The 11,294-nt window shown below is 46.5% G+C and overlaps 1 protein-coding gene across 2 annotated transcripts; it reads left to right on the top strand.

Annotated features, from left to right (window-relative positions):
- Positions 3,151-11,199, top strand: UTS2B (urotensin 2B). 2 transcript variants are annotated; one of them, XM_021395646.1, is made up of 5 exons: positions 3,151-4,498; positions 6,334-6,432; positions 8,383-8,420; positions 8,935-9,028; positions 10,560-11,199. In XM_021395646.1, the coding sequence occupies exons 1-5, from the start codon at positions 4,345-4,347 to the stop codon at positions 10,583-10,585; spliced, it is 411 nt and encodes a 136-aa protein (XP_021251321.1). In that variant the 5' UTR covers positions 3,151-4,344; the 3' UTR covers positions 10,586-11,199. The 2 variants fall into 2 exon arrangements, with proteins under 2 accessions (XP_021251321.1, XP_021251322.1); XM_021395647.1 differs by having other exon boundaries at positions 3,172-4,468.

Raw genomic sequence — 11,294 nt, 5'->3', positions numbered from 1 at the left:
GCTGTGCTGTTGGGGACTTTGCACCAGCCAGTAGCAGAATAGCCGAGCGCCTTCCAGTGGTGCTTTATGTAACAGGACCAGAGGGGGTTTTGTTTTCTGGTTCACCCCAGGATAGAAGTGACATAGGCAGAGGAGAATTCAGATAACAAATATGTGAAGGACACAGAGGACAGGGTGGTTTTCAGTGCCTTCCACTTTGATTCCTATCAGGTGAAGCACAGTTGGAGAGACAGAGGGGCAGACAGATGCAATTGGAACACAGAGAGGAGGCACAAATGCTGTCAGATCTACAGTGGTTGTGCAGGGAAGAACAGGAGAGCAGGGACTGTGCTACCAAGGAGGGAAATTGTTTCGTGGACAGAGGGGATGGGGGGCTGCTCTGCGAGTCACTGCTTGAGATGGGGAGCAAAGCGACTCCTGCCTTTCTGAAATTGCGTAGGAAGCTCACCTCACCCCTGCTGAGAGGGCAGCTTGAGAGGGCAGCTTTCCTTTCTCATGCTGAAAGGCTCCAAACTCCTCCCTGCTTTGCTGGGGCTTTTTAGCATCCAGCCTGCTTTCCTCTTTACAGAGTTTGTCCCCTCCCCTTTCCCATGCCTATCTTACCCTTAGAAACACTCTAAGCAAGAAAGCAGTGAGACACAAATCTCCTCCTATGTATGGGGCAGGATAAAAAAAACAAAAATCCCATCTCCACCAGCTGAGAGTGCCCGGTCTCAGCCAAGTCTCCTTCTTGGTGCTTATATACCCTTTCTCCCAACCTTATTAAGGGCTCTTTCCTCCCAGATCCTGACACAGCAGGCTGGTTGCTTTGCGACCAAGCAAACAAAGCTTAAGTGGAGACTGAAAGACCACAGCAAAGCCCATGAATGCTGCTGAGGCTTACCTGAAATACATGATGTGTGTGACGTTTTCATATGCTCTCAAGAAGTGCTGGAAAAGACAAGAAATCCTCCCTCTTCAAATCCCTCTTCAAATCCTGAATGTGCAGCATCCAAAGCGCCCTGGAAACCTGCCACTACAAGCAAGGCTCAAGTTCCGCTGCTTTCAGCAGCTCAACACTGCCTCCTGCATCTTGCAAGGGGCCCAAGAAGCCTGCTGAACGCCTCTTGTCTGAGGCTTACTCTGGAACAAGAGATGCTACTGCTTTGGGGTTTTTTAGGCTGTTTGGAGACTCCATCTGTTCTAGAGAGATCAGTTAGAGTTAGCAACAAAGCTGGAAGTGACTTTAGAGAAATTGGAAGTTCATACAGAATATGTAAAGGCCTTTACTGCTCCAAGTCAGGCTGGCATGCCTGGCAGAAAAAAGAGTTTCTGCACAGAAGGACTCCAAACATCTTGAGGAAAATAGCATCAGGGAGCAGTCAGGTCAACCAAGAGCCTGGATCACTAAGGAAGTCTGTGGGGATGAGGCAGATTCAAGGTCAAGCTGGAATTCAATCCACCAGTCAGAATCAGGCCTGGTGATGACAACCAGGGTCAAACACAACCCAGTGAACAACAGACACATCCATATTGTCAGGACAGGTCTGAGGTCAAGCCAGAAACTCAGCTTCTGATCAGTAGGAGCCATAGCCAAGGACACAACTAACCAGCATTACTCACCCAGGATAACAGAGACACCATCAAGAGCCCAGGGCTGGGCTTAAACAGAGTTCCTCAGCCTGTGGGAAGACAGATCAGGTGAAGACCCCAGCTGGGGCTGGTCAAGCCCATTAAAGTCTAGTAATGCTTCATCTTTAGCATGCAGAGCTGGTACAACTGAGCTTAGCAGCATCCAACCTGCTTGGGCAAGGTCTTTCCATCCCTATCCTCTGGGCTGGTTGGTTTTGTCTATTCTGGTCAATTTTCTAAACTGATTGTATTGGATTACCTGACATTTGCATAGCTTTCTGTAAAGAGAAGCTTCTATATGAAGAGATTCAGACAAATTAGGACCATGGAAGTTAGGGACAGAGCTCCCATCTTTGGGTTGTTGTTGTCTTTGAGCTGCAGACACGTATGCCCAGTGGATGTAGTAGAAAAAGTTACTGCTGAGTGAAGTAATTGAGAGAGTATAGAAACTGTGTTGTATTTCTACTGGGAATAAAATATATAAGAACAATAAAATGAAATAATACTTTCAGTGCTCAGACAAATGGGCTAAAAGCAAAGATATTAACTAGGTGGGAGTGTTAATTTAACGTAATGCCTCAAGTCAACCCTCTTACAATTGCAACAAATGCAGAAAGTCACTAGCGTCTGGCAGTGGCTGTCAGGCATCTTTCCACCCACTCACTAAGAGCACCCGCCCCTCACCCCTCTTATTATGTAAAGGGAGAATGACAATCCCCTACTTTCACCACAGCTCTCTCTTGGAAGGACTGGCATGCTGCATTTGCAAGTTGCTTTTGGAGTCTGAACAGTTGCAGTGACCCAGAACTGAAGATTCTCTACAGTGAAAGAGAAAATCCCAGAGCTCTTCCAACTCATCTTCCTGAAAGATCCTGTCAATAGACCACAATGCCTCACAGTCAGCAGCAGGAAAAAAACAGCCAGAGATATGTGGATTCTGGAAAGACTTAGGTGTGATGGGGAAATCCACCAACATATCAAGGCAAAAGCAATTTCACAGCCAATCTCAACACAGTAGTAGGAATGTGGACATCACTTAGTATCAAGCAAAATCATACTTCACTTGAACTTTCCTTAAGAATATGGTTTTGAGTCAGAACTACAACAGCCTGCCTTGCACTCCCATGCAGGGTGATGCTCACCAGGCTATGGACTCTGCTTCTTGGGGGCTGCCCACCACCGACCAGTTTGCCATGGATAGCTTAGGGAGAGAGGTGGCTGGAAAAGTGCTCCCAGTAGGAGGTGGGTGTCCTTCTTTATGAATAAGAGAGAGGAGTACTTCAACAGATTGATCATTGGTTTGCAAGACTGAGAGGAAAGACGAGTTGGTTTTATTTATATGTATTATCTCTGCAGGAAAAAAAAAAATTGGACCATTTCCTCAGTAGAAAAGCATTCTTTAATGGAAGCATCACATTCAGCTTCACAGGCACTTGCAAAAAATCTGAGCCTCTACTCCCTATTTTTTAGTAAAAAATAAATATTAAAAGGAATATTAAAGGGCAAGTCATCTTATAACCATCCAAGTTGCACAACAAGTTTTAGGGAGAGCTAGGGATCAGAAGCCAAAAGCCCAAACAAGGAAAAGGCACTATTTTTTACTTAAGATGAAGTGTAGGTACGACCAGATGAAGCTGCACTGGGTGATCTGGCATGATGTGTCCAAAAAGCACAAGAGATGAGTCACTAGGAGTGTATGTACAAGTCAGAGCTTGGCCAAAGTATAGTACAAATGATTCAGTTCTGCAGATGATGATTGGCAGAAGGAGCAGAAGTGCAGAACAAAGGCTAGCGCTGTTACTGCAATAGCATTTTTCATGATAAGGTTGTAATAGAAAAGTAGTAGCAGGTCCCTGCTCAATAGTGATGGACAAGCAACAAAGAGTAGCCAAGCCAAGACACGGTGATGTCCTGAGAAGACATGGGACGTGTGCAGTGTGCCTCAGTACTCTGCTCTAAACCAAGAAAACATAGCTGTGCAGACAGAACCGGCATCTGACCTTCCACTTCTTCTTTTCCCCAGAAAAAAAGAAGACAGTTGCCCATCCTTGATGTATTCCATATCTGCTGCCAAATTTGCACTCCCCCACTCAGACACAATCCCAAAATAGGATGTGATGCCTTTCCCGTTGTCAAAGCCATAAGTCACTGTGAGCGAGACACACTCAATATCTTCCAATCACTTAAATGGAAAGAGCTCTCCCCCTCTGTTTCCCAGCATTTCAGCACTCATTATAACTCACATTAATTAATACAGGCAGTAAGAAGTGCGATGATAAATTACAAAAACCCATTAACCTGATTCTGTCCAAACTGGTGACATATGGCAACTTGTATGTTAGACAAATCTTCCCTGCTAATGTGGAAGTCTTCATGCCTGAACTCTATTAAAGCTACAGCCATGAAAGAATATTCTTAATGCATGTACGTATGGATGTACATATGGAATGCATATCTGTGCATGGACAGGGCATGCCTGTGGGAACATCAACATTCATTAGATCAATCTGATATGAGATATATTGAACAGGTTCCATCTGACGTCTGTTACTGGGTTGTTCTGTCCACTCCCAAAGGAGTGAATCATATTGACAGGTTGAATTATATCTCAAGAGATATTTTTCTCCCCTCCTCCAAAGGCCATTTGCAATCACGGCACATCCACTGCCTCTTAAAAGTGAGCTCATCTGGCACTGGGTTGCATTGAAGTCCTCCACCGTGCCTGAAGGAAGAATGCTTTTGGGTGGTGGGTACGTGGAGAAGATGCGGTCCGTCCAGCTGTCCCTCGGAGTGCTAGCCATCTTGACCATGACTGTGTATGTCCCATCTACACACGGAGTGCCTTTTTTCCTACTAGGTAAGCTGGAATACAGGCTAGATGACACAGGTAGGTCGTTATCTTTTTGCTTTGCTTTGCTGCTTGTCATGGCCATGCAACACTTGCTTATCCGTGCAAGAAAAATAAAAGCAACCTTGAGCTATACTAAATAATCAATCTACATGGGTGCTACCCAGAGACTTGTTCATACCAGCATGTACTTCTGGTCTGCAGCTGGTCTCATATTCATATCTCACACTCTGCTGAACAATGAAAATACCAGATCTGGTGAAATCTGGTAAGGGAATTGCTTTCTTTCTTCCATGAAAGAAAATTTCCAAGGATATAGATTAAAATATCAGAGAGCAGCAATCCAAGTATGTACCGTACGAGATGTGACAGCTCCTAAATGTCAGTAGTAGGGTGCTGCTGAACTTTTTTTAATCGTGAAACTTCTGTTTATACGTTCTTCTCCCATCATTTAAATTAATCTTAGCTTGAACTTATTCCACAGGAAAATGTCAATCATTAATCTTCTTCCTTAGAGAGACTTGGCAGCAGGAAAAAAATTAAAGCAGCTAAATATAGGCTAGGAAACAACATTGCTTTTCAAATGATTTTTCCTCTTATATCACCTATTTATTTTTGTAATGACAACCAAAACATTCCTGAGGCCACCCTCTCTAAATACTGCTTCTGTTTCGTTTTCACTAGAGTGTTTATCCCTCTCTATTTTTTTCTGTATCAAATCCCTCCAATGACTAAAAGCGGCTCTTTGAAAATCGTAACTGTCTTTCAGGCTCAGGTTTATAGCACGCAAACTGCAGGTCTTACAGAGCACACAGCCCTGCTCAGCTCCTCAGGTTTGTTTCCTGAAATCACACTCGGCTCCAGCTGCAGCATTAGGTGGGGGGAAACCTGGCCACGTACTGGGAGCATCACCTTGGGGTGCATTCCCACACACTCTTGAGCATCTCGGGGTCTCATCTGTCACAGAGCTTTGTCTCGTCTGTATCAAAGTTATTTGCATTCATCTCATCACAGCTATGTGGGTCTGACAGCTACTTGAGACTGATTGCTCCCTTCTCATCTCCTTGAAAGGAGTGAGCCGAAGTCCTAAAGATCCCAGGAGAAGAGGAAAAAAATGCCTTTCTGCATCATTTCTTTGCATTTTATGAGGATTTTGTGGGCATCTTCTAGGGCTTGGCAAGGTCTGGGTCTGGGAATTAGACAAAAGTCTTGGGGGAACGGCCACTCTGCGATTTTATACTCCTCCCAAAGATGAATGCATCACACAAATTCCAGATGCCCCTAGCAATCTGTTTGGCAGAGCTGGGGGAGCATCCCAGAGCCTTGTCCGCCCTGGTCATCTGATCCTTGTGTCCGTCAGATGCTGCTGAAGCCCTGACCTTCACAACCACTCATTTGAGGGCATAGCCACAACCACTAGAGAAAAACCACCGAGAAAGCTCCCAAAATGGGCCTCATACAGAAGCCCAAATTGCTACAGGAAAGAAGCCTGGGGAGGATTTTTCCTGGAAAACAGGGAAGGAAATTAGGCATGGCTGACAGCAACCATAAGAGGATTCCTTAGAGAAAACTCCTCCATGCTTTGCCTATGAGCAGAATGAATCCTTTAGTACCACAGGCAGCCAGCGAGCTCAGCCCCAGTGCTGGGCAAGCACAGGGCTAGATGGAATGCTGCAGGGCTCTTCAGCTATGTGCACATGTAAGGAATACCTCCCACCTCCACCAGCCCTGGGGAGATGGATGGGGTGATGGGGGAATGAGGGGAGTGCTTGCAGAAAAGGTCTCAGCCTTAATTTTTGTTTCAATGTTGGGGGATGGAGAGTCCATCCCTTTTGGCACTGGAGACCAAGAATGGCATGTTTTATGTGCTGCAGATAACCGAGTGCTTCCGGAGAGAGAAGACACAAATCACAAGGACACACTGCTTCCTCTGCTTAATAAGAAGTTTGCATGGAGGACACCAGGAAATTTTGGTAAGCAAAGGGGATGGGAGATCGAGCTTCTTGCAGCTGTATCTATATAAATACTATGGTGTAAGGAACCAACTCACAGATTTTTTGCAGAGGAGGTCAAGATTTTTCTCTGTGTTACATGTACAGACACCAAATTTAAGGCTATCCTGTGTGCTGGGAAATGCTTCAAACTCAGGCTCTCAAAAGAGAAACTTGGGCTTTCCATGACACTACGCACAGCAATTGCAAGCACCAAATGGATTAACGAGGTCAGAACTTCCCACGGCTGCTGCAGTGCGGGAAGGGGCTGGGCCATGTGTGGTGGTCTCCAGGCAGGAAGCTGATTTTCCCTGCAAAAACAGCAGAGAATGGAGCTCAGAAAAATTTTGCCATGGAAATCCATTAATCAAAATCACTCAGTGCTCCTCCCCAGACCCTTGTCAATGCAGAGAGGCAGTAGTTAAACAATCCAGGGACAAATAGATAAATACAAATAAATCAAGTCCTTACACTAACAGAGGCATTCTTCTTGCAAAGGGGACGCATTCAAAAAATAACATTTTTATGATTGCTTTATGGATTATTGCACTTATTACTCCTGGAGGAAAGGCTGCATTTTATGCCAGACAATTGAATATAATGAATCTCTGAGCAGAGCACAGACAGAGGATTTACAGCAGGCAGTTTCTCAAGGCATCCTCCATAAATTAACTTCCTCTCCTCTGCTTGAGATAATCTGTTCCAAATTTTGACCGCTGTTCATTTTGTATTCGTAGCAGCCATTGGCCAAGCTTACTCTTTGTGGAAAGTTGAGCCAAAATCAGCACTTGAAATTCTGAAAGAGGCAAAAATGTGTAAAATAATAATAATAAAACCAATTATAGCAATAAGAATAAGATCTTAAGAGGCACTTTTCACTTATGGAAACACATTTAAGAGGAATCTGCCTGCGGATGTTGCTGGCAAGGCAAGGCAAGGAACCAAGCCTCACTATCTGCCCCCAGTCCTAGCATTGTGGTGTGATGGCTTTGCTTAGGAACTGCTGATTTTTCTGTTTTATGAATATCTATCAGAAAATATTCAGTATTTTTCAACTAAATTGTTGCTTTCTTGGAGGACAAACTGAGTACGGAGGCAGCTCTTTTTTCGGCACTTTCCTACTCAGTTTCAAACGTTAAAAAAAAAAAAAAAAGCCCGAGTCTGGCAATGTGTGCTGCAGCCTTATCTCAGGTCAGGGCAATGATCTCCGAATCCCCCAGGAGATGCAGACCAACACCCGCTGCCCCGCCAGGAGCAGATAGAACAGACAGCCCAGGGCCGGTATTTGGCTCTTGGGCTGAACAGAGACATTCCTGAGCAATTTCCTGTCTCTTCTGCTTATTTTAGTGCATATTTTCCCAAACTGGCACTGCAAAGCAGCTGATGGCTTCTGTTCCCCTTTCAAAACTGCTTTCCACTGTTTCAGCTACCTTATTCAAAATCATTAACTGCTTGTAACCTCAGCTTGGCCCTGGAATAATGGCCCTCAGTCTTCAAAAGGAGCGAGATGGGAAACCCACAGCCCCTCCTGCAGCTTTCCCATTGCTAACCCAGTTCAGCTGGATGCTTAGATTCCATCCACAGAACCTGACACTTTCCCTGACATCTCAGGGCACTGTGCTCATCTGTGTGCACAGGCTTTAGACAGCCTGGTGCAGTGCTGCTCAGCCTGATGATACATGAAGATGGTGCCTGCCATCCGGTCCCTGAGCAGGGAAGAGCATGGCAGAGGCTGGACAGGAGTTCAAGGGTAAATGGGTCTTTCCTTGTCAACCCATAGACAGGAGAAATCATAGAATCATAGAATTGATAAGGCTGGAAAAGATTGCTAAGGTCATCTAGTCCAACCATCAACCCATCACCACCATATATGAAAGAATTTCTTCAGATTTGAGCTTTAGGGAGTACCAACGTGACTCTCTTTCTTTGCAGACTGGGAGCTGGCAAAGAAGTTCGATGACTTTGAACAGGTGAGAGAAGCAAATGCACAGACACATACATGCCTACCGTTGCGTGAACAATACCTTAGCTAAGCTGGAAAAAAAATAAAAGAAAAAGAAAAAACAGATGCCAAAAGAAATCTCCATGGAAGATGGAAGGAGAAGAGCAGGTGTTGGTGCTTGCCCGTGCATTGCACCAGCTGCCTGCATCCCAAGCTGGGTTCCAGCAGGCATGGCCCCTGCATGCCTTCCCCAGACTGGTACATCTCCAGGCTCCTCACCAGCGAGGGAGGCCCAGCCCATGGCCAGAGCCTCCCCCGTTTGCTAGAAAAGAGAAGCTGCAGGTGGAGACGAAACACTATGGGCTTTCATGTAGTAATCAAGTCAACAAGAGCCGTGGGTAGGAGGACACGAGGAGGTGCTCCAAGGGCAGATCCTCCTGGAATGGTCCTGCTCACAGGGGTGCTGCCTGCCTCTACCATGCTGTGCTGGGCCTGTCCTCCTGATGGAGCAGTTGCTCACTGCTGTGTCTGTTTCTCAACAGCTATTGAAGTTTAAGGACCAGCTCTCAGCTGAGGAAGGGTCAGAGGTGGCCGATGCCTTGGAAAGTCTCTCAGCATCCCAGCCCAAAAAACGTGGTAAGTGTTGGGTTAGAGCCCCGCCTGTGGGTATGGCTGGCTGCAGCTATCCTACCCGGCTCACCCGTTCCAGCATTTCTCATCTGCAGCAGATCAGAGGCAGTAAGCATGCCCCCAGCACGTTCAGAATAGAGCGTATTTGCATCCCAGAACCTCGCCAGAGGCAGTTAGAGCTGCAGCCTGTGAATAATCGAGGGGCTATTCAGGGGGCAGTTCAGAACGAACAAGGCCCCACAGGGCACCCCTCACTCTCCTCTGGGCACAAAGCTTGTGCTGGAGGCATAATGAGGCATGTGGCCTGCATGCGTCCAGATCCACCAAGGTCACTGCTTTCCTGCGGAGACAAAAGACGCAATTGTTTGAACTGCTGAAAAGTGGCAAGGAAAAGGACATGGAAATCAAGCAGGAATGCAGGGAGCTAAGAGCGGCTGTGTCCCCAGTCAGCCCCCTCTGCTCTCTGCAGTACGTCCAGGGAGCTTTGCACTCCTGCAGGGCTGCCCAAGAGCACAAGGACGTGCCGCTCATGCTGGCAGCAGAGGACTCCTTCACAAAGCAGAGACAGCTGTAAAACAGTAGTCACTGGTTGCAGATCTGGCCTCACCCCAAAAGAGCTTTTGCCCTTACCCCACGTGCTCTGTGCTCATGCAGGCTGACGATCTGCCAGACAGGAGAGGGAACATCCCCCTCTGTGCAAGGCTGGCTTATGAGCTTAGGTGATGCTTAGACAATCTGCAATTTATAAGCAACCCTGGAGCCTGTCATTAATTTGGCTAATCTCATTCATGCTCCCTCCAGTCTGGAAGAATCCACTGTACATAAAACTACTTCTCCCAGCCAGGTTTAAATCAGATTCTGCCAGAAAACAGAGCAGAGAGTCTTTGTCTTGTCCAACCATTTTGGAGGAGCCTGTGTCTCTGCCTGAGCACTGCTGATTCAGTAGAAGTTTTCTCCCACAAAAAAAAGAAAAAAAAAACAAGTTGAAATTCCTTCTCGTGCTTGACAATAGGACATCTGCACGGGGTTCAAAGAATCAGGCAGACTGGTGACACAACTACTTTTTCCAACACCAAAATCCACATAATTCCCTAATTTTTCTTCTTGTAAGGTCCCACATTGATAAGTGTTGCTTGGGAGACATTGGAAGCAGAATGCTATAGTGACTGAGCTTTTAAAAGTAATTGTAGGGTCTGGATCAGATGTCTCCAGGTCAGTATCCTGCATCAGCCATAGGCGAGAAGCCCTGTGCACAACTTAGAGGCTGCAGAAGTGCTGGCCGGTAGACAGGAAAGAAAAAGCTGATTCCTGACATTGATGAAATAGAGCAAAAGGGATAGCAAACTGTTACAAATCATGACCCCTTCTCCTTACTTTAAGAAACCAAAAGGATCACTTTCTAGAAGTGTTGTACGAACTCTTAACACCCAAATCCTCTCAGGACGTTGGGCTTTTGGAACCCACTCCAGGGAAGCTGTGGGAAGTTGGAAAAAAAGTCTCTTGGATGCTAAAACTCTTCTCTTGTATCTCTCCCCAGCCTGCTTTTGGAAATACTGCATCTGAAGGCTTGCCAGGACGTGAGGATGAAGATGGGTCCTTCCCCAAACCGCGTGCTGGGTGTTAATGTGTTAAGAGTTTGTTCTGTTCTCTCATCTCGTTGCTAACTTAGATGCCACACTCTGTGACAGCACCACAGCCAAGGCTAAGAGGCACATTGATAGGTGCGGGAAGCTCCCTGCCACCTCCGCTGCTCCTTCCTTCCAGACCTCACCTTCCACAGTCTTCTGCTTGGAAGATGTTCCCCAGCTTCACTTGCTGTACCATTCAGTCTGCTGCCTCCATACATTCTTCCCCATCTCACCAGGTCCCCAGAGGCACCAAACACCAACCTGGTCCCCCTGAGCTCGGCCCTCTGCTCACACTTGCAAATGTTGCTCATGGTGGGGCCTGGGTTTTCTGTTGCGTCTCATAAGCAGGTCTGTGAAGCCCCAGCATCCTATGTTAGGAAAGGAAGGCAGCCTGCGTGCAATGGGAGGGCTCAGGGCTGCCTGCCTTGGTTTGCTGAGCCAGAGCTGTTACTTGTCATGTCCCACCAACATACGCAGTAGGTTTGGGGGAGGACAGGCACAGAAGTCTGCATCTTTTGGATATCACTCCAATAAAGATTTTCTGTGGCACAGAAGCACATGCTGTTTTCTTTCTCATCCATTCCAGAGGCCCAAAGGGGTAGTACATCTCCATGGATGTAAGCTCTGGTTACATAATGGATCAT

Source organism: Numida meleagris, chromosome 4 (assembly GCF_002078875.1).
Source record: "Numida meleagris isolate 19003 breed g44 Domestic line chromosome 4, NumMel1.0, whole genome shotgun sequence".
In the NCBI taxonomy this organism is placed as follows: Eukaryota; Metazoa; Chordata; class Aves; order Galliformes; family Numididae; genus Numida; species Numida meleagris.
The sequence above is the reverse complement of the archived record's forward strand: the minus strand, read 5'-3'. Positions and strand labels throughout refer to the sequence as shown.

Excerpts from the sequence above, each read along its gene's own strand:
- UTS2B (XM_021395646.1), top strand. The coding sequence starts at position 4,345 with ATGCTTTTGGGTGGTGGGTACGTGGAGAAGATGCGGTCCGTCCAGCTG. Across the intron at positions 6,433-8,382 it reads GAGGACACCAGGAAATTTTG|ACTGGGAGCTGGCAAAGAAG; the intron begins GTAAGCAAAGGG and ends CTTTCTTTGCAG. Across the intron at positions 8,421-8,934 it reads AGTTCGATGACTTTGAACAG|CTATTGAAGTTTAAGGACCA; the intron begins GTGAGAGAAGCA and ends GTTTCTCAACAG.